At 57.2% G+C, this 26,677-nt stretch overlaps 2 protein-coding genes across 13 annotated transcripts in view; both read left to right on the top strand.

Annotated features, from left to right (window-relative positions):
• LOC137450259 (tetraspanin-15-like) overlaps positions 1 to 13,146 on the top strand; it is a 51,375-nt gene extending 38,229 nt beyond the window's left edge. For 2 of the 4 annotated variants that reach the window (XM_068156610.1, XM_068156608.1), the window contains one exon: positions 12,459 to 13,146. In XM_068156610.1, the coding sequence (XP_068012711.1) occupies positions 12,459 to 12,698 (240 nt within the window). In that variant the 3' untranslated portion in view covers positions 12,699 to 13,146. Of the gene's footprint in view, positions 1 to 4,427; positions 4,617 to 7,815; positions 7,957 to 12,458 lie in introns of those variants that run through there. The other 2 variants (XM_068156607.1, XM_068156609.1) reach the window with 2 other exon arrangements.
• Positions 13,147 to 18,091: 4,945 nt separating this feature from the next.
• SLC4A5 (solute carrier family 4 member 5) overlaps positions 18,092 to 26,677 on the top strand; it is a 58,681-nt gene continuing 50,095 nt past the window's right edge. For 5 of the 9 annotated variants that reach the window (XM_068156542.1, XM_068156537.1, XM_068156541.1 and 2 more), the window contains exons 1-3: positions 18,092 to 18,211; positions 21,251 to 21,344; positions 21,530 to 21,718. In XM_068156542.1, the coding sequence (XP_068012643.1) occupies positions 21,272 to 21,344; positions 21,530 to 21,718 (262 nt within the window). In that variant the 5' untranslated portion in view covers positions 18,092 to 18,211; positions 21,251 to 21,271. The other 4 variants (XM_068156546.1, XM_068156547.1, XM_068156538.1 and 1 more) reach the window with 3 other exon arrangements.

Genomic DNA, 26,677 nt, shown 5'->3' with positions numbered 1-26,677 from the left:
CCGTGCTGGCTGTGATGCTCCACAGGTTCCTCAAGTGCTTTCTCCAAAAGCATGCAAATGAGCTTCTGCTGTGCCCCTGCTGGGAGATGCAAAGTGGCCCAGAAGTGGGGTGAGAAGAGGCCATCCTGGAGGCCACTGCTTCCATCTGCCTGGCAGGGGGTTGAGAACTCATCACAGGAGCCTCCTGTTGCCTTCCCCATTAAGATGCCAACGTGAGGCTCTTAAACTGGGGAGGCAGAGCAGCGATGGCAGGCAGGGCAGGGCTGCTGCTGAATACCAAGTGGTTCTTGGAGCACTTTCTGGCCCTGCTGCTCCCTGCTCCTCAGCTGAAGGAAGCTCCTTCTTCCCATCTGCTCCTCATTTCCAGCTTTTAAATATAAATCAGATTTGCTGCTGTCAAGTTTTTGAAGGGAATTAAGTTATAAATGGCCATCTGTGTTGTCAGGGGCTGTCAGCTCCAGAAGCAGCTTCACCCCCCCCAGCAGTTGCCAGCAGAAAGCTGGAGTGAGAAACTTGTCCTCAGATTGCTGATCCAAAGAGGGGAAAGGGTTGGTTGGCACTGGGGATGTGGGGAGGTGACAATGCCTTGAGCTTGGAGAAGAGAGGGTGTGATGATAGCTCTCATCTCTGGACTTGGGCTCTTTGCCATCACAGAATGGCTTAGGTTGGAAGGGACCTTCAAGATAGAATAGAACAGAACAGAATAGAATAGAATAGAATAGAATAGAATAGAATAGAATAGAATAGAATAGAATAGAATAGAATAGACCAGGTTGGAAGAGACCTTCAAGATCATCACATCCAACCTATCATCCAACACCACCTAAACAACAAACCCATGGCACCAAGCACCCCAGCAAGTCTCCTCCTGAGCACCTCCAGTGATGGTGACTCCACCACCTCCCCAGGCAGCCCATTCCAATGGGCAATCACTCTCTCTGTGTAGAACTTCCTCCTAGCCTCCAGCCTAAGCCTCCCCTGGCACAGCCTGAGACTGTGTCCTCTTGTTCTGGTGCTGGTTGCCTGGGAGAAGAGACCAACCTCTGCCTGTCTACAACCTCCCTTCAGGTAGTTGTAGAGAGCAATAAGGTCATCCCTGAGTCTCCTCTTCTCCAGGCTAAGCAACCCCAGCTCCCTCAGCCTCTCCTCACAGGGCTGTGTTCCAAGCCCCTCACCAACTTTGTTGCCCTTCTCTGGACACCTTCCAGCAGCTCAACCTCCTTCCTAAACTGAGGAGCCCAGAACTGGACACAGGACTCCAGGTGTGGCCTAACCAGTGCAGTGTCCAGGGGCAGAATGACCTCCCTGCTCCTGCTGGCCACACTCTTCCTGATGCAGGCCAGGATGCCATTGGCCTTCTTGGCCCCCTGGGCACACTGCAGGCTCATGTTCAGCCTACCATCAACCAGCACCCCCAGGTCCCTCTCTGCCTGGCTGCTCTCAGCCACTCTGACCCCAGCCTGTAGCACTGCCTGGGGTTGCTGTGGCCAATGTGCAGCACCTGGCACTTGGATGTGTTCAATCTCCTGCCCTTGGCCTCTGCCCATCTGTCCAGCCTGTCCAGGTCCCTCTGCAGAGCCTCTCCTACCCTCCAGCAGATCAACTCCTGCCCCCAGCTTGGTGTCATCAGCAAATGTACTGCTGATGGACTCAATGCCCTCATCCAGACCATCAATAAAGATGTTAAAGAGCACAGGGCCCAGCACTGCTCCCTGGGGCACACCACTGGTGCCTGGCTGCCAGCTGGCTGTGGCACCATTCACCACCACTCTCTGGGCTCAGCCTCCAGCCAGTTCCTAACCCAGCTCAGAGTGCTGCTGTCCCAGCCAGGGGCTGGCAGCTTGGCCAGCAGTTTGCTGTGGGGGACGGTGTCAAAGGCCTTGCTGAGGTCCAGGCAGACCACATCCACAGCCTGCCCCACATCCACCAGGCAGTCCCCTGGGCATGGAAGGAGATCAGGTTGGTCAGGCAGGACCTGCCCTTCCTAAATCCATGCTGGCTGGGCCTGATCATCCAGCTCCAGCCCCCTGCCATGGGCAGGGACACCTCACACCAGCCCAGGCTGCTCAAGGCCACATCCAGCCTGGCCTTGAACACCTCCAGGGAGGAGGCAGCCACAGCCTCCCTGGGCAGCCTGTGCCAGGGTCTCACCACCCTCATACTGAAGATCTTCCTCCTAAGATCCAGGCTCAACTTCCTAAGGTCCAGCCTCAACTTCCTGAGATCCAGTCTGACCTCCCTGAGGTCCAGTCCTGTCCCATACATGATCTGTGCCTCTCCATGGAGCTGCAAACCACCTTGGTGGGAAGCTGGGAGGATGCTGGCTTGGGATCATGATCCATGTCCTGTGATCCAGCACCTCAGTGTCTGGGGCAAGGGTTTGGAAGTGGAGCAGGGCAGGTTTAGGTTGGACATCAGGAGCAAGCTCTGCACAGGGAGGCTGCTGAGACACTGGGACAGGTTGCTCAGGTTGAGCTTGAGGCTCCAGCCCTGGAGATCAGCCTTGCTGTGTCCCTGGGCAGCCTGACCCTGCTGGAGGTGTCCCTGCTGAGTGCAGGGGGGTTGGACAAGGTGCCCTTGGAGGGTCCCTTCCAGCCCCAGTGACTCAGAATGTTCTCCTTGGAGTGAGGAGCTCAAAACTGAACCCAGGCTTAGAGGTGCAGCCTCAACAGTGCCCAGGGGCACAATCCCTGCCCTGCTCCTGCTGCCCACACCATTGCTGCCCCAGGCCAGGCTGCTGGTGACCTCCTTGGCCACCTGGGCACCCCCTGGCTCCTCTCCAGCTGCTGGCACCCAGCACCCCCAGAGCCTTTGCCACCAGGCAGTTTCCAGCCACTCTGCCCCCAGCCTGGAGCCTTCCTGGGGTTGTTGTGACCCAAGGGCAGGCCCTGGGCAAAGAGCAGGGCAAGGTGAAGCTGTAGCCATTGCAGTAAGGTGGAAATGAGTGCATCAAACCAGCTCTTCATCCTTTGTTCTCCACCCTAGAGCAGCAGGAAGTGGCCAGTGTCCAATTAAAGAAGGCAAAGCCCTGTGAGAGGTCAGAGCCAAGGGTCAGCACCTACTGACTCCATGGTGCTGACTCCCTCTGGCTCTGCCCTTTCATCAACCTCCAAAGCTCTGTGCTGGGAGCAGCTGCAGGCTAATCAAGGATCAGTGTGGAGGTCAATGCTCCCTGCTGGGAGGTGTAAAGGCAGAAGGTGAATGATGCCAGTCCTGAGGATGCAGAGCCCATGGGGAGGCTGAAGGCTTCCTGTGCTCCCCAGGGCTCAGGACTGGCTCCAGGCTTGGTCAAAACCTTCATCATTGCCCTGGGTGAGGGTAAAAGTGAACCCTCAGGCAGTTTGCTGATGGGACCAAGCTGGGAGGAGAGGTGACCCCCCCAGGCTGTGCTGGCAGCCAGGGAGCCCTGGGCAGGATGAGAGCTGGGGGAGAGGAACCTCCTGGAGAGCAAGCAGGGCAAGGGCAGGGTCCTGCCCCTGGGGAGCAACAACCTCCTGCAGCAGCACAGGGGAGGGGAACCTGCTGGGGAGCAGCTCCAGGAGAAGGAGCTGGGAGTGCTGGGGGACAAGAAGGTGCCCAGGAGCCAGCAGTGTGCCCTGGGGGCCAAGAAGGATCCAGTGGTGTCCTGAGGGGCATGGAGAAGAGTGTGGGCAGCAGGGCAAAGGGAGGTTCTCCTGCCCCTCTGCTCTGCCCAAATCTGCAGCCCTGTTTCCAGCTCTGGGCTCCCCAGTTGCAGAGGGCCAGGAAAGTGCTGGAGAGAGTCCAGGGCAGGCTGGGAAGCTGCTGAGGGGCCTGGAGCAGCTCTGGCAGCAGCAAAGGCTGAGAGCCCTGGGGCTGAGAGCCTGCAGAAGAGCAGCCCCAGAGGGGAGCTGAGCAATGCTCAGCAAGAGCTGAAGGAGCTGTGGGGGGCAAGAGGCTGGGGCCAGACTCTGCTGAGTGGTGCCCAGGGCCAGGCCAAGGGGCAAGGGGCACAAAGTGGCAGCCAGGAGGTTCTGTTTGCCCCTGAGGAGAAAGTTGTTTGTTGTGAGGGTGCTGGAGGCCTGGAGCAGGCTGCCCAGAGAGGTTGTGGAGTCTCCTGGTGTGGAGGAGAGCTTCCAACCCCCCCTCGGCACTGTGCTGCTGGGCAGGATGCTGTGGGTGCCCCTGGTGGGGCAGGGGGCTTGGACTGGGTGCTCTCCAGAGCTCCCTTTCCTCCATGCTCAGCTCTGGGATCCTTTCATCTCTCAGTGACATCAGGGTTAAATGTTGCCTCGTGCAGAGGGCTTTGCTTTGCCCAAGCTCCTCTCTTTCCTTTGCAGATTAATTTGTATCTTGTTTGCTTTTCAATATCTGAGCTGCTCCAGGGGCTCTGGGATGTTCTCAAGTGGCTGAGGCGTGCTTCGTGTAGGAGGAAAAGAGAGACTAGAAGGAGTTTCTCTCCTCTGCAGTCCATGACCTCTCCAAGAGCCTGCTCTATAAATACCAGTTTGTGGAAGGCAAAAACCAATGGAAGACAAAAGCTTCCCATTCACTTGATGAGCTCTGGAAGAGCCTGGAATGATTCAGCTCTCCTCTTCAGCAGGATCCAAGCCTCACAGCCACCCCAAGTGGGTGGCTCCAGAGCCAGGAGCAGCCTGGTGAGGTTTGGATGGAAAATCACCCAGAGTGCAGCAGGTGGGAAGGGATCCTCCAAGGGCATCTTGTCCAAGACCCCTGCACTCAGCAGGGACAGCTCCAATTGGAGCAGGCTGCCCAGGGACACAGCCAGCCTGATCTTGAGTGTCTGCAGGGATGGAGCCTCCACCACCTCCCTGGGCAGCCTGTCCCAGTGTCTCCCCAGCCTCACTGTGCAGAACTTCCTCCTGGTGTCCAACCTAACTCTGCCCTGCTCCAGTTCCAAACCCTTGCCTCTCAACCTATCCCTTCAGGCCCTTCTGAGCAGTCCCTCCCCAGCCTGCCTGGAGGTCTCCTTCAGGTATTGAAATGCAGCTCTAAGGTCTCCCTGGAGCCTTCTCTTCTCCAGGCTGAACAGCCACAACTCTCCCAGCCTGGCCCCATAGCAGAGGTTCTCCAACCCTCTGATCATCTTTGTAGCCTCCTCTGGACCCTCTCCAGCAGCTCCAGGTCCCTCTTGTGTTTGGGGTCCCCTATCTGGGCACAGCCCTGCAGGTGAGGTCTCCCCAGAGCAGAGCAGAGGGGCAGGATCCTCTCTCTCCAGCTCTGGCCACACTGCTTTGGATGCTGCCCAGGCTGTCCTTGGCCTCCTGTGCTGCCAGTGCCCATTGCTGGCTCCTGCCCAGCTTCTCCCCCACCAGAAGGAGTTTCTTTAGCAGGTTTTGCTTTCAGAATCTCCTCCTTGGGCTGAGGGATTCTATTCTCCTTGGCTAGTGAGGATTGCGTTGGGATCATGACCCATTCAGGCTGCCAGCCTTGCAAGGGCTCTCCAGCCTCATTCTGTGGCTCTTTTCTCTCCTTGATAGAATAGAATAGAATACAGAATACAGAATTAACCAGGCTGGAAAAGACCTTTGAGATCATCCAGTCCAACCTATCACCCAACACCACCTGATCAACTCAACCATGGCACCAAGTGCCTCATCCAGGCTCTCCCTAAACACCTCCAGTGATGGTGACTCCACCACCTCCCTGGGCAGCACATCCCAGTGGCCAATCTCTGTGTCTGGGAAGAACTTATTCCTCACCTCCAGACTGACCCTCCCCTGGCACAGCTTGAGACTGTGTCCTCTTGTTCTGGTGCTGGGTGCCTGGGAGAAGAGACCAACCCCCACCTGGCCACAACCTCCCTTCAGGGAGTTGCAGAGAGCAAGAAGGTCTCCCCTGAGCCTCCTCTTCTCCAGGCTAAGCAACCCCAGCTCCCTCAGCCTCTCCTCACAGGGCTGTGCTCCAGACCCCTCCCCAGCTTTGTTGCCCTCCTCTGGACACCTTCCAGCATCTCAACATCTTTCCTAACCTGAGGAGCCCAGAGCTGGACACAGGACTCCAGGTGTGGCCTAACCACTGCTGAGCACAGGGCACAATGACTTCCCTGCTCCTGCTGGCCACACTGTTCCTGATGCAGGCCAGGATGCCATTGGCCTTCTTGGCTGCCTGGGCACACTGCTGGCTCATGTTCAGCTGCTGTCCACCACTACCCCAGGTCCCTCTCTGCCTGGCTGCTCTCCAGCCAGCAGGGTGCTGAGGGCCATGGCTTGGTGCTGCCCTGGCAGTGCTTGGTGAGAGGTTGGGCTTGATGACCCTCAGAGTCTCTTCCAACCAAACCCATCCCGTGACTCCATGAGCCCATGCCCCTGTGGTGTCCCTTGCTGATGCCTCTGTGTGCTGCATTGATCCCCTTGACAGCTGCACTTCCCTGGACTGATTGGATGCCCAGAGCTGGGCTCACCCTGCAGGATCAGCTCCTTGCCCACCTCACCCCCACACACAAACCTGCCCAGGGCTGGGAGGCAGCAGGGCCAGAGCCCTGCCAGGGCAGCAGCAGCAGCTATTTCTGCTCCTTCCCTGAGCAGGAGGAGAAGGCAATTTTGCTCCCATCCAGCAGAGCTCAGGCAGTGCCTGGCAGCAGCTTGCTGGTGACTGGCACCAGGGTGGGGGGAGGGGAAGCTGGGGAAGGGGAGGGGGAAGGAAAGCAGCATTTTAATTTTCCCAGCCTCACATTTGGAGAGGTTTGCTGCCAGCAGCCTCCTGCCTCCAGAGCCCAGGACAATAAAAGCTGAAGTCCCTTTCCTCCTGGCAGCCCCAGTGCCCTGGGTGCTGGGGAAATTGGATGCATCTGTAACAGCTGACAGCTTCTGCTGCTCTCATTAAGAGACTGAGGCTGCTGGGAAGACAGCAGCACTGCAAAGCTGCTCCAGAACTCAGAGCACAGAGGAGACTGTGGGATGCAGGCTGCTGGTGTGTGCCAAGCTGGGAGGAGTGGCTGACACCCCCCAGGCTGTGCTGGCAGGCAGTGAAACCTGGGCAGGCTGAGAGCTGGGGGAGAGGAACCTCCTGGAGTGCTCCCCTGCCCCTGGGGAGCAACAACCTCCTGCAGCAGCACAGGGGAGGGGAACCTGCTGGGGAGCAGCTCCAGGAGAAGGAGCTGGGAGTGCTGGGGGACAAGAAGGTGCCCAGGAGCCAGCAGTGTGCCCTGGGGGCCAAGAAGGCCTCAGTGGTGTCCTGGGGGGCATGGAGAAGAGTGTGGGCAGCAGGGTGAGGTGAGGAAGGTTTTCCTCTTCCCCTACTCTGCCCTGGGGAGGCCACATCTGCAGTCCTGGCTCCAGCTCTGGGCTCCCCAAGTGCAGAGGGCCAGGGAAGTGCTGGAGAGAGTCCAGGGCAGGCTGGGAAGCTGCTGAGGGGCCTGGAGCAGCTCTGGCAGCAGCAAAGGCTGAGAGCCCTGGGGCTGAGAGCCTGCAGAAGAGCAGCCCCAGAGGGCAGCTGAGCAATGCTCAGCAAGAGCTGAAGGAGCTGTGGGGGGCAAGAGGCTGGGGCCAGACTCTGCTGAGTGGTGCCCAGGGCCAGGCCAAGGGGCAAGGGGCTCAAAGTGGCAGCCAGGAGGTTCTGTTTGCCCCTGAGGAGAAAGTTGTTTGGTGTGAGGGTGCTGGAGGCCTGGAGCAGGCTGCCCAGAGAGGTTGTGGAGTCTCTTGGTGTGGAGAGCTTCCAACCCCCCCTGGGCATTGTGCTGCTGGGCAAGCTGCTGTGGGTGCCCCTGGTGGGGCAGGGGGGGTTGGACTGGGTGAGCTCCAGAGCTGCCTTCCCACCCCGAGCAGGCTGGGTGCTGTGGTTTTGGGGTTCTGTGACCCTGCTGCAGGAGCTGAGGTACCTCTCTGTTCCATGCAGGCAATGCTGTGTTTCATGCACAGAATGTCTGGAGGAGAGGAGCCAGGAGAGGAGCCAGGAGAGGATGGGGAGGTCCCTGCTGAACCTGTCTGGTTTGGCAGAAGTGGCTTCAGTTGCATTTAATTCACTGGAAACACAAATCCTGCCTGGACTACTGCTGGGTTAAGGGAGGGAGGGATGGGAGGGGGGAAAAAAATGACACTTCTGCCTTCATCTTTGTCATTTCCAAGGGCTTTGCTTGCTTGGCTCTTCCATGGTGTCTGGCAGTGGGGTTGGAATCTGCCCCCGGGGCTGACAGGTTCAGAGGAGGAAATCATGCTGCAGCTTGACACCCATTGAAAGAGTGCTTGAAAAGTTCTGAAATCCCTTAAAAGCTGCTGAATATGGATTAGCACAATCTCATTAAGCCACATCTGCATGGGACTGATTGCTCAGGGCTCTCCTGCAGCTTCTGGAGAGAGGCAGCCAGCTCCAAGCCTTGTCCAACAAGCTTTGGCCTCCTCCATCCCTGCCATGAGGCTGGGGAAGGGGCTGGGGGTCAGGGCTGGGGAGGAGCAGCTGAGGGAGCTGGGGGTGTTGAGCCTGGGGAAGAGGAGGCTGAGGGGAGACCTTCTGGCTCTCTGCAGCTCCCTGAGAGGAGGCTGGAGCCAGGTGGAGCTTGGTCTCTTCTCCAAGGAACAATGGAGAAATGGCCTCAGGGCAGGTTGAGGTTGGCCCTGAGGAACAATTTCTTGCCCTTGAGGGTTGTCCAGGCCTGGCCCAGGCTGCCCAGGGCAGTGGTGGAGTCTCCATCCCTGGAGGGGTTTCAAAGCCCTGGAGCTGTGGTGCTGAGGGCCATGGGGGTGCCCTGGCAGTGCTGGGTGAAGGGTTGGGCTCCATGACCTTAAAAATGGAATGGAATGGAATGGAATGGAATGGAATGGAATGGAATGGAATGGAATGGAATGGAATGGAATGGAATTAACTAGGTTGGAAAAGACCTTCAAGATCATCCAGTCCAACCTATCATCCAACACCATCTAATCAACTAAGCCAGGGCACCAAGTGCCTCATCCAGGCTCTTCCTAAACACCTCCACTGATGGTGACTCCACCACCTCCCCAAGCAGCACATCCCAGTGGCCAATCTCGCCTTCTGTGAAGAACTTCCTCCTAACATCCAGCCTGAACCTCCCCTGGCACAGCTTGAGACTGTGTCCTCTTGTTCTGGTGCTGGCTGCCTGGGAGAAGAGACCAACCCCCACCTGGCTACAACCTCCCTTCAGGGAGTTGGAGACAGCAAGAAGGTCTCCCCTGAGCCTCCTCTTCTCCAGGCTAAGCAACCCCAGCTCCCTCAGCCTCTCCTCACAGGGCTGTGCTCCAGACCCCTCCCCAGCTTTGTTGCCCTTCTCTGGACACCTTCAAGTCTCTCAATGTCCTTCTTGAACTCAGGAGCCCAGAACTGGACACAGGACTCCAGGTGTGGCCTAACCAGTGCTGAGCACAGGGCAGGATGACCTCCCTGCTCCTGCTGGCCACACTCTCTCTCTCCCAGCTCAAGGCTGTGACTTTGGTTCCCTGTGTTGGGAGAGCAGCTCCCAGGATGTGCTTCTCCACTCCTCCTGACCTGCTGAAGGAAGAGCTGTGGATGTGGGAGGTATCCTGGGGGGAGGTCCACCTCCAGATGAGCTTGGGAAGGAGCAATAAACCCAGAGCTGGCTTGGGCTGGCTCCTGTGCCAGGCAGGAGCTGCTCACTGGTGAGGAGGACATTGCTCTGGCTCTGAAAGGCAGCTGCCTAAACCCTGCTGGGCTCTGGCTTTGCCTCCTCCTTGTCATCCCCTGATCTGTTCACCCTGTGGAGCCTCCACTTTTCCCCCAGCCTCTTTTCCCCTTCCCACCAGGGGTTAAAGTAGTCCCTAATTGAAACTCTTTGTTCTTCTCCACATTGATCTTCTTCCTCTGACTGCTCCCAGACCTATTTAAGGGATCGATGAGGACCCAGGGAAATGATTCATCGTGGTTGGGGTTTTCTCTTCAGCTCCAAACCCAATGTTCCACAGTGGTGGAGGAGGTTACAGCTGATGGATGGCAGGGGTGCAGCTGAGTGATTTATAAACCCTGGCTGACAAGGAGAATGGTGCAGAAAAGATGTCACCAACCAGCCTTGGACAGCACAGAATGACAGAGGAGGGAGTGGGAGGGGGTTGGAGAGGAGGAGGAGTAGAAGGAGTAAAGTAAAGTGAAAGGAGAGCTTCCCTCACCCTGCTGGCCACAGTCTTCTTCATGCCCCCCCTGGGCACCACTCAGCAGAGCCTGGCCCCAGCGCCCTGCCCCCCACAGCTCCTTCAGCTCTTGCTGAGCATTGCTCAGCTCCCCTCTGGGGCTGCTCTTCTGCAGGCTCTCAGCCCCAGGGCTCTCAGCCTTTGCTGCTGCCAGAGCTGCTCCAGGCCCCTCAGCAGCTTCCCAGCCTGCCCTGGACTCTCCCCAGCACTTCCCTGTCCCTCTGCACCTGGGGAGCCCAGAGCTGGACCCAGCACTACAGCTGTGGCCTCCCCAGGGCAGAGCAGAGTAGGGGAAGAGGAAAACCTTCCTCACCTCACCCTGCTGCCCACACTCTTCTCCATGCCCCCCAGGACACCACTGGATCCTTCTTGGCCCCCAGGGCACACTGCTGGCTCCTGGGCACCTTCTTGTCCCCCAGCCCTCCCAGCTCCTTCTCCTGGAGCTGCTTCCCAGCAGCTTCCCCTCCCCTGTGCTGCTGCAGGAGGTTGTTGCTCCCCAGGGGCAGGACCCTGCCCTTGCCCTGCTTGCTCTCCATGAGGTTCCTCTCCCCCAGCTCTCAGCCTGCCCAGGGCTCCCTGGCTGCCAGCACAGCCTGGGGGGGGTCACCTCTCCTCCCAGCTTGGTCCCATCAGCAAACTGCCTGAGGCTCCACAGTCTCCCTTCATCCAGGCCATTGATGAAGACATTGACCCAGCCCTGACCCCTGAGGAACACCACCAGCCACAGGCCTGCTGCTGGACCCTGTGCCACCCATCACAGCCCTCTGAGCTCTGCCCTCCAGCCAGTTCTCCATCCACTGAGCTTCCCTGTGAGGATGTGATGGGAGACAGTGTCCAGAGCCTGGCTGAAATCTTTGCTGCCAGAGTGCTCAGGGATTGTCCCAGGCTGCCCAGGGAGGTGGTGGAGTCCCCAGCCCTGGAGGGGTTCCAGAACCCTGTGGCCATGGCACTTGGGGCCGTGGTTTGGTGGGCTGCTGGGAGGGCTGGATGACCTCAGAGGACTTTTCTAACTCAGACAATTCTGTGACTGTGATTGTGTGGTGCCACTTGTGCTGGAAATGTTCCTGATTGCCTCCCTGCCCCTCATCAGGATCTGTGCTGCAAACAGCTCCTCATCAGGGCATGCTGCTGACATCCACAGCCACAGAGCCACAGAACCACAGAGTGCTTTAACTTGGGAGGGACCTTAAAGCTCAGCCAGCTCCAACCCCCCCTGCCACGGGCAGGGACACCTCCCCCCCAGCCCAGGCTGCTCAAGGCCTCATCCAGCCTGGCCTTGAACACCTCCAGGGAGGGGGCAGCCACAGCCTCCCTGGGCAACCTGTGCCAGGGTCTCTCCACCCTCACTGTAGAGAAGAGGAGACTGAGAGGTGACCTCATCACTGTTTATAAACATGCCAAGGGTGAGTGCCAAGAGGCTGGAGCCAGGCTCTGCTGGGTGATGCCCAATGGCAGCACCAGGGGCAGTGGTGGAAGATAGGCAGAATGGTGGAGCTAGGAAGAAGTTGTTCCCCAGGAGGGTGGTGAGAGCCTGGCACAGGTTGCCCAGGGAGGTGGTGGAAGCCTCCTGCCTGGAGGTGTTTGCAGCCAGGCTGGATGTGGCTCTGGGCAACCTGCTGTGGTGTGAGGTGTCCCTGCCCATGGCAGGGGGGTTGGAGCTGGCTGAGCCTTGAGGTCCCTTCCAGCCCTGGCAGCTCTGTGATTCAGACTGGAAGAAGCTGGGTTGAGATTGGACATGAGGAGAAAGTTGTTCCCCTTGTGAGTGAGGAGAGACAGGCACAGGTTGCCAGTGATTCTCTGGCAAGTCAAACTTGAGGCAATATGCCTCAATGGGAGCTGGGGCTGTTCAGCCTGGAGAAGAAAAGGCTCCAGAGGGAGCTCAGAGCAACCCTGGAGTGCCTGAAGGGGCTCCAGGAGAGCTGGGGAGGGACTCTGGACAAGGGCTGGGAGTGCCAGGATGAGAGACAATGGCTTTGAGCTGGGAGAGGGGAGACTGAGGTGGGACATGAGGAAGAAGTTGTTGAGAGTGAGAGGCACTGGCACAGGTTGCCCAGGGAGGCTGTGGAGACTCCAAGCCTGGTAGTGCTCAAGGCCAGGCTGGATGATGCCTTGGGCAGGCTGTGCTGGTGGGAGGTGTCCCTGCCCATGGCAGGGGGTTGGAACTCGATGAGCTTTGAGGTCCCTTCCAACCCAACCCATTCTGTGAAGCCATGACCAGAACTAAGTTTCACCCCAAGCCTGTTGCTTGGGCAGAAGATCTGAGTGGATCTTTGTCCTCTCTTGGCCAGGTTGGGAAGCTGAGCTGAGAGCTTCCCTTGCAGGAGCTAGACCTCCAGGAAGGGTTTGCATGGCAGCAGGGGTTGTGATGCTCATCTTTTGCAGGTGGTTGGCCTCCTGATGGCTTGGCTCTATTGGCAGAAGCTGGATGAGATCTACTCCCAGCTGGACAGTGTCGACTTCAGGCTCCTGGAGATGAGGGATTTCAGCTTCGGGGCGCTGGACCTGAGTGGTGCTGGCTGGTGCTGGTGCTTGCCCAAGGAAGGAGGCTACATCCCTGTCAATGCAGAGGAGGAAGAGGAGGAGGAAGAGGAGGAGGTCACCATCTGCCAGAGCAAAGTGTGAGAAGGAGGAGGAAGAGGAGGAGGAGGAGGAGGAGGGCTGGAAGGCAGCTTGGAGCCAAGCTCTGCGGGAGGTGGTGGATGGTGAATGAGGACAGGACTGGCCCTGGAGCAGGCTGCCCAGAGAGGTTGTGGAGCCTCCTTCTCTGGAGCCTTTGCAGCCCTGTCTGGATGTGTTCCTGTGTGCCCTGGGCTGGGTTCTCTGCTCCTGCTCTGGCAGGGGGCTGGGACTGGAAGATCTTTGGAGGTCCCTTCCAACCCCTGACCTCCTCTGATCCTGTGATCTGCTCAGCTCCAGGAGATGCTCTGTGGGACACAGTGGACAGCTCAGTGCCCTGTGAGCTCCTGGGGTCCTTCTGCTGCCTTGGGGTTTTGAAGCATTTGGACACCTTCCTCTTTGGGGGGGCCTGGGATGGGTTGTTGGGGGTTGGTTTTTACACAATAAATGTGAATTTGTGGTGTTTTCTAAAGTCCTTTCCACTCACTGCACTCTGCTTGGGTCAGCAGGGCATGGGGGGCACCACCTCCACTCCATGAGGAGAGGCTGAGAGCCCTGGGGGTGCTGAGTGTGGAGAGGAGAAGGCTGAGAGGGATCTGATCAATGTCTCTCAAGAGCTGAGGGCTGGGGGGCAGGAGGGAGGGGACAGGCTCTGCTCAGCTGCACCCTGGCACAGGCCAAGGGGCAAGGGATGGAAAGTGCAGCCCAGGAGGTTGCAGCTCAGCAGGAGGAGGAACTTCTGCCCTGGGAGGCTGCCAGAGGCCTGGAGCAGGCTGCCCAGAGAGGTTGTGGAGTCTCCTTGTGTGGAGAGCTTCCAACCCCCCCCGAGCATTGTGCCCCTGGGCAAGCTGCTGTGGGTGCCCTGCTGGAGCAGGGCGGGGGGGGGTGAGCTAGATGAGCTCCAGAGGTCTTTTTGGAAGCCAGATCCTAGCTGATGTAGTTGCTGCCCAAGAAGGGAGTTGTAGCCGAGCGCTGCTGTGCTTGTGCTGGGCTCTGTCTCCCTCTTGTGACTGCTGCCAGCCCTGCAGTGGCAGTGCTGTCCCTCTGGGGTCTGTGTCGGGACCTGCGCGCTCTTACCAGCACCTCCACCTGGCTGGCCAGAGCTGAGGCACAGGACCAGCAGCCACCAGCATCCTCATCTGGCTGGGCAGAGCTTGGGTACAGCATAAGCAGTCATTAACACCTTCATGTGGCTGGGCAGAGCCTGCTGATGCTGGGTGTAGGACCAGCAACCACCAGCATCCTCATCTGGCTGGGCAGAGCTTAGGTACAGGACCAGCAGCCACCAGCATCTCCATCTGGTTGGGCAGAGCTGAGGTACAGCATAAGCAGTCATTAACACCTTCATGTGGCTGGGCAGAGCCTGCTGATGCTGGGTACAGGAGCAGCAGCCACCAGCATCTCCATCTGGCTGGGCAGAGCTGAGGTACAGGAGCAGCAGCCACCAGCATCTCCATCTGGCTGGGCAGAGCTGAGGTACAGGAGCAGCAGCCACCAGCATCTCCATCTGGCTGGGCAGAGCCTGCTGCTGCAGGGCCTTGGCACAGGCACTGTTGGTAGGGGTGGATGCTGGCAGGTTTTCCTGCCTGGCCTGATGCTGGGTTTCAGCAGCTGGGGAGTGGTGGGAGATGGGGAGGAGCTGATTCCTGCATCAGCTTGGCCACCTGGGTCCCCTGCACCCCATGGACCCATCTGGATGTGTTCTGTGTGACCTGCCCTGGGTGCTCCTGCTCTGGCAGGGGGCTTGGGCTGGATGATCTCCAGAGGTCCCTTCCAACCCCCTCACACTCTGTGAGTCCATGATTGTATCAATGGATTTGGCAGAAGCTTTTCTCCTCCCCTGGGAACATCAAATACAGAAATACCAAGGAAGCTCCCTAATTCACCCCAAACCCTGCTGCTTCAATGGCTGCTGCCTGGCTCCCAACCTGACCCTGATGCACCTGGAAGAGCAAATCCAATAAAATGGGAGCTTGGGAATAAAAAGGGAGCAGGGATAAAACATCAAAGAGTTTTTGCTTTGCTCCAGATCTGTGCCACAGAATCACAGAATGGTTGGGGCTGGAAAGGAGCTCTGGAGATCATCCAACCCACCCCAACTGCCAGGGCAGGGACACCCAGGGCAGGTCACACAGGAACACATCCAGATGGGGCTTGAAAGTCTCCACACAAGGAGGCTCCACAACCTCTCTGGGCAGCCTGCTCCAGGCCTCCAGCACCCTCACAACAAACAACTTTCTCCTCAGGGGCAAACAGAACCTCCTGGCTGCCACTTTGTGCCCCTTGCCCCTTGGCCTGGCCCTGGGCACCACTCAGCAGAGTCTGGCCCCAGCCTCTTGCCCCCCACAGCTCCTTTAGCTCTTGCTGAGCATTGCTCAGCTGCCCTCTGGGGCTGCTCTTCTGCAGGCTCTCAGCCCCAGAGCTCTCAGCCTTTGCTGCTGCCAGAGCTGCTCCAGGCCCCTCAGCAGCTTCCCAGCCTGCCCTGGACTCTCCCCAGCACTTCCCTGTCCCTCTGCAACTGGAGAGCCCAGAACTGGACCCAGGACTGCAGCTGTGTCCTCCCCAGGGCAGAGCAGAGGGGCAGCCAGAACCTCCCTCACCCTGCTGCCCACACTCTTCTCCATGCCCCCCAGGACACCATTGAGGCTTTCTTGGCCCCCAGGGCACACTGCTGGCTCCTGAGCACCTTCTTGCCCCCCAGCACTCCCAGCTCCTTCTCCTTGGAGCTTCTTTCCAGCAGGTTCCCCCTCCCCTGTCCTGCTGCAGGAGGTTGCTGCACAGAGCTGCTCCAGGCCCCTCAGCAGCTTCCCAGCCTGCCCTGGACTCTCTCCAGCAGTTCTCTGTCCCTCTGCACCTGGGGAGCTCAGAACTGGAGCCAGGGTTTGGATGTGTCCAGTTTCTCCTCATGTTGAGGTGGAACCTCCTGGGCTCCACTTTGTGCCCATTGCCCCTTCTCCTGCCACTGGGCACCACCCCAAGGACCCCCACCCCTCAGCTATTTACAGGCACTGATCAGATCCCCTCTCAGCCTTCTCCTCTCCAAGCAGCCTCAGGGCTCTCAGCCTTCATTCACGGCAGAGATGTTCCAAGCCCCTTCATCATCCGCACAGCTCTCCCATGGACTCCCTCCAGCAGCTCCCTGCCTCTCTCGAACTGGGGAGCCCAAAAGTGGCTTTCTCTCCCCAGAGGCGAGAGAAAAGCCCCAATCTCAGGTGACCTTAGAGCACAAAGTCTGCCTGCCCGGCGCTGGGGCCGGGCGCTGCGTCGATAAGGATTTATCGATGCCCCTGGTTAAAAGGCGAAGCAGAGGGGAGGCAGCCAGGCATGAAACAGGAGCTGACAGCTCAGGAAGGGCAGAGGCCACACTCCTGTGACCAGCAGCTTGGGCTTCACGAAATCCAATTGACATCTGCTACGTGGTCAGAGCAAAGCGTGGGGGCCAGACACGAGCTGGGACAGAGCATCACAGAATCGTTAGGGCTGGAAGGGACCTCCAGGATCAGCCAGTTCCAACCCCCCCTACCATGGCCAGGGACACCTCACGCCACAGCAGGTTGCTCACAGCCACCTCCAGCCTGGCTGCAAACACCTCCAGGCAGGAGGCTTCCACCACCTCCCTGGGCAACCTGTGCCAGGCTCTCACCACCCTCATGGGGAACAACTTCTTCCTCACATCCAATCTCAATCTCCCCACTTCTACTTTTGCTCCACCCCCCCCAGTCCTATCCCTCCCTGACACCCTCAAAAGTCCCTCCCCAGCTTTCTTGGAGCCCCCTGCAGATCCTGGAAGGCCACAATTAGACATCAGAGGTTCCACTGAACACAAGGAGGAGCCTCTGTCATTGAAAGGGTGCTGGACACAGGAGGTGTCCCTGCCCATGGCAGGGGGTTGGAACTGGATGATCTTTAAGGTCTAGAGCCCATCACTGCACAGGGCCAGCTCTCCACTGCTGCACTGCTCCAACCTCACTGCAGGTCTCATACCTAGAGCCCATCACTGTGCAAGATCAGCTCTCCACTGCTACACTGCTCCAACCTCACTGCAGGTCTCATACCTAGAGCCCATCACTGTGCAAGATCAGCTCTCCACTGCTACAAAGTCTCCTTCTCTCTGGTTCTCTCATATCTTTAAACCACCACTGGGCAAGACCAAATCTCCACTGATATGGTCTGATATGTTTAGATCATCAATGCACAGGACCAGATCTCCCCTGCTACACTGCTCCTTCCTCTCTGGAGGTCTCATACCTAGAGTCCATCACTGCACAGGACCAGCTCTCCACTGCTACACTGCTCCTTCCTCTCTGGTTCTTTGATACCTTTAGACCACCACTGCATGAGAGCAGATCTCTGCTGGTATGGTCTGATATCTAGAGCCCATCACTGCACAGGACCAGGTATCCATTGCTAAAATGCTCCATCCTCTCTTGTCATCTCACATCTGGAGTCCATCAATGCACAGGACCAGCTCTCCACTGCTACACTGCTCCATCATCTCTGGAGGTCTCACATCTAGAGTCCATCAATGCACAGGACCAGATCTCTGGTGCTCTGATATCTTTAGACCATCAGTGCATGAGACCAGATCTCTACTGGTATGGTCTCATACCTAGAGTCCATCAATGCCCAGGACCAGATCTCCACTGCTACACTGCTCCAAACTCTCTTGAGGGCCCACATCTGGAGTCCATCAATGCACAAGACCAGATCTCCCCTGCTACACTGCTCCATCCTCTCTGGAGGTCTCATATCTAGAGCCCATCAATGCACAGGACCAGATCTCCACTGCTACACTGCTCCAAACTCTCTTGAGGGCCCACATCTGGAGTCCATCAATGCACAGGACCAGATCTCCCCTGCTACACTGCTCCATCCTCTCTGGAGGTCTCATATCTAGAGCGCATCACTGCACAGGACCAGATCTCCACTGCTCCAATGTCTCATCCTCCCTGGAGGTCTGATATCTAGAGTCCATCAATGCACAGGACCAGATCTCCACTGCTACACTGCTGCAGCCTCTCTGGAGGTCTGATATCTAGAGCCCATCACTGATCAAGACCAGCTCTCCACTGCTACACTGCTGCAGCCTCTCTGGAGGTCTCACATCTAGAGTCCATCACTGCACAGGACCAGATCTCCACTGCTACACTGCTCCATCCTCTCTGGAGGTCTGATATCTAGAGCCCATCACTGCTCAAGACCAGCTCTCCACTGCTACACTGCTCCAGCCTCTCTGGTGCTCTCCTGTCTGGAGCTCATCGCTGCTCAGGGCCAGCTCCCCGTGCCCCATCCTCTCTGGAGCTCTGTTTGCATCCCATGATGCCTTTCTCCTCCCAAAGTCAATGAGCATTGCCCAAAATACATTTCCCCCTGGGAGCTGCAGAGGCATTTGGCAGAGGGCATCGATAGGATGGTTGCAAGAGCAGCTTTGTCTCAAGGCAGTCTGGGCTCCCGCACCCACTGGTGCTGTTGACTTTGCTCCACCTCCCACTTCTGAGCCATTTTTGGGGGAGTTCAAGGTGAGTTGGTCTGGAAAAATTTGGTTTGGGGTTGTTTTGGGTTTTTTTTTTGGTGGAACTGGGAGCTGGTAGTGGGATAAAACTAACAGTGGTCTGCTCCTCTTGTGCCTCCTGTGCTTGAAGTTGTGTTTGCTGACAGCCCTGGTCTGTGTCTGCTTGTGTGCAGGGGTTTGGGGAGGGAAAAGTCCTTGTGTGTAACAGAAATGATAATTTAGAGGGTAGGAAAACATGAATCCAAACAATCCCAGGCTGGATGCTTCATAAATCAGCCAGCAGCAACCAGGAGCTTTCACCTAGCAGTGGAGCTTTGTGGTGGCTTTATCAGCTGGGGGGTTTGCTGCCCAGCAGAAGTGTCCTCACCGAGCTAAATACTCCTTAGGGTGTCAGGGAGGGATAGGACTGGGGGGGATGGAACAAAAATAGAAGTGGGGAGGTTCAGATTGGATGTTAGGAAGAAGTTCTTCACCGTGAGGGTTGGGAGATACTGGCACAGGTTGCCCAGGGAGGTGGTGGAAGCCTCATCCCTGGAGGTTTTGCAGCCAGGCTGGAGGTGGCTGTGAGCAACCTGCTGTGGTGTGAGGTGTCCCTGCCCATGGCAGGGGGGTTGGAGCTGGCTGAGCCTTGAGGTCCCTTCCAGCCCTGACAATTCTGTCATTCTATGATTCTATGCTCTGGGCACTCACTGAACTGTGCCCTCCAAGAACTAGCTGCAGTCTGGGGGAGTTTGGGGCCAGCAGCTTCACTCTTGCATTCCATGCCTTGTTCCATGCATCTTGCAAGTGAATCCTTGCTGCTTCCCAGCACTCAGTTTTAGGTCCTGGAGCAAATTTCCAGGAGAATAAACCCAAACCACTGAGAGCTGGCACCCAAAAAAGGTTTATTTCATCCCAGTATAAACCCAGCTGGAAGGCTGTCTGACTCCATCCAGCACCTGGAGACCCTCACCTAGAGCTGAAGCTCACAGGAGGGTTTGTGACCCTCCACCTGTTAGAAGCTTGTTTTAAGAGCAAAGCTATTTCTGCCTGCAGCTGGGTGAGGATTTCACTGCTTGTCTCCTCCTTAAAATCCTCAGAACTAACCCTAAAAGGTTATTCCCAGGAAGCCAAAGTTTTGTGATCCACAGAATTGTCAGGGTTGGAAGGGACCTCAAAGATCATCCAGTTCCACACCAACCCCCTGCCATGGGCAGGGACACCTCACAGCAGATCAGGCTGATTGATGTCATCCCTTAATTTGCCCAGTTTGAGGGGAGGTACAAATTGTCCATCCAGAGGTGTTTGCTGCTAAAATGAATCCATTCCTGAGCCTGTACCAAAAGTGTCCAGCTGGTGTGGTCCAAAAATAATCCCAAATACATTAAATCAAGGAATGTCCTCCAACAGCAGCTGGTGTAAGGCTGGAGCCTATTTTGGGCTGGAGGTGCTCAGTGTGAAGAGGATGTGGCCCAAAATTTAGCCCAAATCAAGGCATGTCCTCAAACAGCAGCTGAGTTAAAGCTGGAGCCCACATTGAGCTGGGGATGCTCAGTGTGAAGAGAATGTGGTCCAAACATTAGCCCAAAACAAGGAATGTCTTCAAACAGCAGCTGAGTTAAAGCTGCAGCCCACATTGGGCTGGAGATGCTCAGTGTGGAGAGAATGTGGCCCAAACATTAGCCCAAATCAAGAAATCTTCTCCAACAGCATCTGGGTTAAAGCTGGAGCCCACATTGGGCTGGGGATGCTCAGTGTGGAGAGAATGTGGCCCAAACATTAGCCCAGATCAAGGAATGTCCTCAAACAGCAACTGGGTTAAAGCTGCAGCCCACACTGGGCTGGGGCTGGTCAGTGTGAAGAGAATGTGGTCCAAACATTAGCCCAAATCAAGGAATCTCCTCCAACAGCAACTGGTTTAAGGTTGGAGCCCACATTGGATTGGGGATGCTCAGTGTGAAGAGAATGTGGTCCAAACATTAGCCCAAATCAAGGAATATCCTCAAACAGCAGCTGAGTTAAAGCTGGAGACTATTTTGGGCTGGAGATGCTCAGTGTTTTGAGAATGTGGTCCAAACATCAGCCCAAATCAAGGAATGTCCTCCACCAGCAGCTGGGTTTAGGCTGCAGCCTGTTTCAGGCTTGGTCTTGGGGGGTCAATAACTCAGCCTCTCACCAGACCCAACCTGGCCAACCCCGAAACCCTCCCAGCTCCTTAGGTGCACATCCCTTGTTGGCTTTGTGTTTTGAATTGGTGTGGCTTGAAGTGACACGTTTTCAGCCCTGAAAGGGCTGCCTGGTGATACTGCCACGGGTGGCAGCAGCTGGAACGGGGCCGTGCAGAGGCTGCCTCTCAAAGTGACTTTGGGAGGCATCGACCCAGCTGCCACGGCTTGTAACCATTCTCCCCTCCAAGTCAAGTGTGAAAGGCAATCACTGGAGGTCAGATAATTAGGAGATTAATTAACAGCCGTGGCAAAATCCAAAGGAGCTCCTATGGGGAGTAAAACAGCAGGTTTGGAGGAAGGTATCTGGATGAGGTCTGAAATCTGTGCTTAGGAGGTGGGGAAAACCAAACTGATTGCTGCAAATCCCCTTTGAGCTGGGGAGGTCCCCCCCAAATTGAACGGGTGCTTATGTCCAGGGAGCAACCCCTGTTGATTGGACTCCTGTCTGGAACGGTGCTGGAAAATCTCTGTCAGAATCTCTTATGCTTCGCTGGTGCCTCCCTTCGAGCAGCAGAAAGAGGAGAGCAGGGCTGGAACCCCGCGGGGATTGATCCGGATTTTGTTAGATGTGGGGAGAGGGGAGGTGGAGCAGGGGCAGGGCTGAGAGCTAACTGGGGTCGGCGAGACACGAGAGGTGCTGGAAGGTCCCTGGAGCATCCACAGGGAAGGTCGCAGCTCCCTGGAGCACCCTCACCCCACGCGGGAGGGACTCTGTGTTTTCCCCAGGGCCACACGTGCAGGATTCCCGGAGCGGGGAGCACCCAGGGGTTGCGCACAGAGGCTGTTCCCCTGCCCAGCACCCTTTAAAATCTCTCTCTTCTCTCCTCCCCGTGGCTCAGCCCTCTCCAAGCAGCGGGACCATGCTGGAGGATGAGGATGGGATGAGCGAGAGGGGCCTCAGCAGCTCCAGGAGGAGATACGACGATGAGGAAGGTGAGCAAACCTGGCTCCACTCCTGGCGCTCCGCCGGGCACATCCCTCGGGAAAACCAAGCGACCAGCTCCTGGCGGTGCTTTCAGCCTGGTGGGAAGAGGCCAAATACTTCCCTGGCTTTTCTTTTACACTCCCCGAGGTCTCTCTAAAGCTTTTTTTCCTCTCCCCTCTCCCCCGACCCCCAGATTACCACTCCATCTACATCGGGGTGCCGGTGCCCCGAGGCTACCGGAGGAAACGGCGCCGGCGGAGATCAGCCTCCAGCCGGGACAGGAGCGAGAGCGAGAGGCACTACGAGCGCCAGGAGCGCTCCGACACCGACGACGGCGGCCACGGCTGCTACGAGAGCGGCAACGACAACGCCAGCAGGACCAGTGAGTGCCCCCCGGGCTGCCCCGGAAAGCAGGAGAGGGTTTGCAGCCGCCTTTAATCCAGGAGTAAATCCGCACCCCCCCCCGCCCCCGTTCCACCCCACCCCCGCCGCCGCCCAGCTTGCTCGCTCTGGTGTTTGAATTTGGGCTTCCCAGGCTTCTCTTTTCCCAATGGACGTCTTGGAGAGCCGGGCAGAGGGTGTGGAATGGGGTTGGAGGCTGCTCAGGTGACGGGGTGGGCTAAAAAAGAGTTTCTTCTTGCTCTCGGGAGGTGGCCCTTGCCCTTAGGAGGTTGCCTTTACCCTTGAGAGGTTATCGTTGCTCTTGGCAGGTGGTCTTTGCCCTTAGGAGGTTGTGTTTTGCCCTTGGGAGGTGGTCCTTGCCCTTGGGAAGTGGCTGTTTCTTTGGGAGCTTGTCCTTTCTCTTAGGAGGTTGTCTTTACCCTTAGGAGGTAGTCCTTGCCTTTAGGAGGTTGTCTTTACCCTTGGGAGGTGGTCCTTGCCCTTAGGAGGTTGTCTTTACCCTTGGGAGGTGGTCCTTGCCCTTAGGAGGTTGTCTTTACCCTGGGGAGGTGGTCCTTGCCCTTAGGAGGTGGCCCTTGGGAGGCTGCTAAGAAGGAGCTCGGGGTGCAGCAGGGTCACACCTTGTTCCCGCCAGGCTTTTGCCCGAGGCTTTGCCTCCCCTGCTTAAATCTCCTTAGCAGAGATTAACATTTTACCCAGCGGAGGAGCTGGCCCTCTCTTGGGGTTTGGGGCTTGTTCCACCCCCACCTCCCCCCAAGATGTTTGCCCTCGGCTTTACGTGGAGCAAGACCACAGCAGAGCTCAGCAGAGGGCCCAGGGGCTCAGCTTTGCTTCTCCCTACCCAAGGAGAGCTTTTCCAGTTGTGTTTTCCTCCTCGCCACGGGGGAGAGGCATTTGCTGTGCTTCACTCCCAGCTCCTTCATGCCTTTGATGGTGGAGCAAGCAGTGGGAGACCACAGCCCCTCTTTCCACAGGCATCAAATGCCACCCCTGGGCTGGATTTGGAGGGGGTAGGGAGGGGGCAACCCCCCCCCCCTACACCCCACCCCAACCCCCTGGGAACCCTCTCTCATTTCAGTGTGGGATTTCTTTTCCTCCCCCCCCCCCCTATAAAAATCTCTCTGCCCTCTGCTTGGAGGGGAAGTTTCTCACCTCACTCTGGGTGGGAAACAAACCAAACCAAACCCAAACCAACCCAAACCCCTGCCTAAAATAAGCTCTAAGCTTTGGAGCTTTGTCCTCCAAGCTGTTCCTCCCTCCCTCCCTCCTTGCTGTGGCTCACTCCTTGCCCCCCAAAGCGCTCAGCTCACCTCTGCGAGGCTGCGTCCCGCTTGATTTGGTAACTTCCCGTCATGGGAGCCAAAGGCAGAGGAAAGTGCTTTATATTCTCTGTAATCTGCTCCTTAAGCCTGGGGAGTTTAACAAGCTGGAGTGGATAAAGGAGGAAGTTTGGTGGCTTGTGGGGTTTTGCTTTTGGTTTGAGTCGGGGCGCAAGAAATGGGGGAGAAAATGGAACCGGTTCCAGGTAAGGCTCTTTGCTTCCCTTCCCTGGAGGCAGGGGGAGGGAGGGAGGGGGAAGGGAGGGAAAGGCTGCCTTGGAGTTTGGGGTTTTGTTGTTGTTGCTTTCCTTGTCAAAACAGCTTGGGAGGCTGGGTGGGATTGGGGGAGGGGAGTAGGCTCTGAAATGAACCCCAAAAGTTTAAAGGGGGTGGAAGGGAGGGGAAAAGGGGAAGGGGAATTTTGATATCTGAAGGGATACAGAAAAGCTGGGGAGGGGCTGAGCAGAAGGGTCTGTGGGGCTAGAATCACAGAATTGTTAGGGTTGGAAGGGGCCTCAAGGATCAAGCAGCTCCAAACCCCCTGCCATGGCGGTGGGGGGTGGGCAGGTTGGCAGAGCCACAGCCAGGGATTCACTTGCAGGATGCGTGGAGCAAGGCTTGGCAGTGCTGGGGAATGCAAGAATGAAGCTGCTGGCCCCAAACTCCCCCATATTGCAGCTAGTTCTTGGAGGGCACAGTTCAGTGAGTGCCCAGAGCATAGAATCATAGAATGACAGAATTGTCAGGGCTGGAAGGGACCTCAAGGATCATCCAGTTCCAACCCCCCTGCCATGGGCAAGGACACCTCACACCACAGCCGGTTGCTCACAGCCACATCCAGCCTGGCTGCAAACACCTCCAGGCATGAGGCTTCCACCACCTCCCTGGGCAACCTGTGCCAGTGTCTCAGTGGAACAGATTGAGGGTGAGGGGAAACGGTTTGAAACTCCAGGGAGAGCTTAGAGCTGACTTCCAGTCCCTGCAGGGGCTCCAGGAGAGCTGGGGAGGGACTTTGGACAAGGTCTGGGAGTGCCAGGATGAGGGAAAATGGTTTGAAACAGGAGCAGGACAGAGTTAGGTTGGACATCAGGAGGAAGTTCTGCACAGTGAGGCTGGTGTGACACTGGAGTAGGTTGCCCAGGGGAGTGGTGGAGGCCCTGTGCCTGGAGACACTCAAGGTCAGACTTGCTGTGGCCCTGGGCTGCCTGCTCTGGGGGGAGGTGTCCCTGCTGAGACGACCTTGGAGGGTCCCTTCCCAGCCAATGCTATCTGTAAAAGAGGGGGGGAGCAGAAAAGATGATACCTAGAAGGAGAAAAGTCTCCAGCCCTTGGGGTGCATGGAACATCTTGGTCTTGATGATCCTTGGGGTCTCTTCCAACCTTGGTGATACTGTGATCTCATCCTGTGGGATAGGAACAAGAATGGAGGATCTCATCCCTTGGGATGGGCACCTCAGAGTCTTCTATTTCTGGGGGGAAGAGAGAGACCCTTCTGAGCCATGAAATGCCAGGGAAAAGCTGTTCCAGACTCCAAAGGAGCCCAGCAGCAGATGGTTAATGTGCTGGAGCCTTCACTAAGGCTTCCTCCTGCTGCCCAGCCGCACTGGGAACCCCAGGCACCGTTGTGTCCCCATGTCCCCTGCTTTAGCACCTTGGTGATGGTGCCTGAGGCCAGAGCTGGGGTTTGGGGTTGGGAAAGTGTCCCTGGGAGAGGTCAAAGCTGGGGTGTGAAGGGCTCTGTGCACCTCAGGTTAAAGGAGGGCTCAGTGAGGTGGAACTGCTCCATCCCTTAAGAATAGAATAGAATTAACCAGGTTGGAAGAGACCTTTGAGATCATTGAGTCCAACCTATCACCCAGCACCATCTGATCAACTAGACCATGGCACCAAGCACCCCATCCAGTCCCCTCCTATCCTGTCCAGTCCAGAAATGTAGGTTCTTGTGTGCCTAAAATGGTCCAATCCATCCCCAGTGTTAGTGCTGAGCTCATTCCACAGCTGTGAGCTCCATTCAGATCCAGCATGGCTGGAGTCAGTGGAGGGGTGATGGATGTAAGATAGGAATTGCACCTGCCAGTCTTTTCCCATGGGAAAAGAAGGTTCAGGGAGGTCCAGGTCTGCTCTGGGTAGCAACTCAACTGTGTCCTCCAAGATACAGCTGCAATTTGGGAGTTTGGGGCCAGTATCACTGCAGCAGTGTTAGTGCTGAGCTCCATGCAGATCCACCATGGCTGAAAGCAGTGGAGGGGTGATGGATGTAAGACAGGAATTGCTGCTGGGAGCCTTTTCCCATGGGAAAAGGTGGTTCAGGAAGGTCCAGGTCTGCTGGTCTCCATCCTGGTGCAGGATGGGTTCCATGGGAGGAACCCAACAGTGGATGCAGAACCAGCTTGATGGCTGCACACAAAGGGTGGCTGCCAAGGGGTCCATGGCCAAGTGGAGGGCAGGGACAAGTGGAGTCCCTCAGGGATCAGTCCTGGGACCAGGCTTGGCTAACATCTTTGTTGGCCACATGGACAGAGGCATTGAGTGCACCCTCAGCAGGTTTGTGTGTGCTGCAGCTGACAGCTGGAGGGAAGGGATCCATCCACAGGGACCTGGACAGGCTGCAGAGCTGGGCCCAGGACAACCTCAGGAGGTTCATCAAGACCAGATGCAAGGTTCTGCAGCTGGCTCAGGGCAATCCCAGGCACTGATACAGGCTGGGCAGGAACTGGCTGGAGAGCAGCCCTGAAGAAAAGGCCTTGGGGTTGCTGGGGGAGGAGAAGCTCAACAGGAGCCAGCAGTCGCACTTGCAGCCCAGAGAGCCAAGCAGAGCCTGGGCTGCAGCAAGAGAAGTGTGGCCAGCAGGGCCAGGGAGGGGATTCTGCCCCTCTGCTCCACTCTGCTGAGACCACAGCTGGAGCTCTGGGGCCAGTTCTGGAGCCTCTGTGCCAGGAAGGATCTGGAGGTGCTGGAAGGTGTCCAGAGAAGGGCCACGAGGAGGAGCAGAGGGCTGGAGCTGCTCTGCTGTGAGGACGGGCTGAGGGAGTTGGGGTTGTGCAGGCTGGAGAGGAGAATCCTCTGAGGAGACCTCATTGTGGCCTTGCAGGATCTGCAGGGGGCTACAGGAATGCTGAGGAGGGACTCCTGAGGGTGTCAGGGAGGGATAGGACTGGGGGGGATGGAGCAAAACTAGAAGTGGGGAGATTGAGATTGGATGTGAGGAAGAAGTTGTTCCCCAGGAGGGTGGTGAGAGCCTGGCACAGGTTGCCCAGGGAGGTGGTGGAAGCCTCCTGCCTGGAGGTGTTTGCAGCCAGGCTGGATGTGGCTGTGAGCAGCCTGCTGTGGTGTGAGGTGTCCCTGGCCATGGCAGGGGGCTTGGGGCTGGCTGAGCCTTGAGGTCCCTTCCAGCCCTGACAATTCAGTGATTCTATGATTCTATGCTCTGGGCACTCACTGAACTGTGCCCTCCAAGAACTAGCTGCAGTCTGGGGGAGAGTGGGGCCAGCAGCTTTACTCTTGCATTCCACAGCACTGCCAAGCCTTGTTCCATGCATTTTGCAGGTGAACCCTTGCTGCTTCCCAGCACTCATTTTAGGTCCTGGAGCAAATTTCCAGGAGAATAAACCCAAAACACT

The sequence above is a fragment of the Melanerpes formicivorus genome, unplaced genomic scaffold (assembly GCF_026170545.1).
Source record: "Melanerpes formicivorus ecotype bairdi unplaced genomic scaffold, bMelFor1.0.p_v2 SCAF_34, whole genome shotgun sequence".
Classification (NCBI taxonomy): domain Eukaryota; kingdom Metazoa; phylum Chordata; class Aves; order Piciformes; family Picidae; genus Melanerpes; species Melanerpes formicivorus.
The sequence above is the reverse complement of the archived record's forward strand: the minus strand, read 5'-3'. Positions and strand labels throughout refer to the sequence as shown.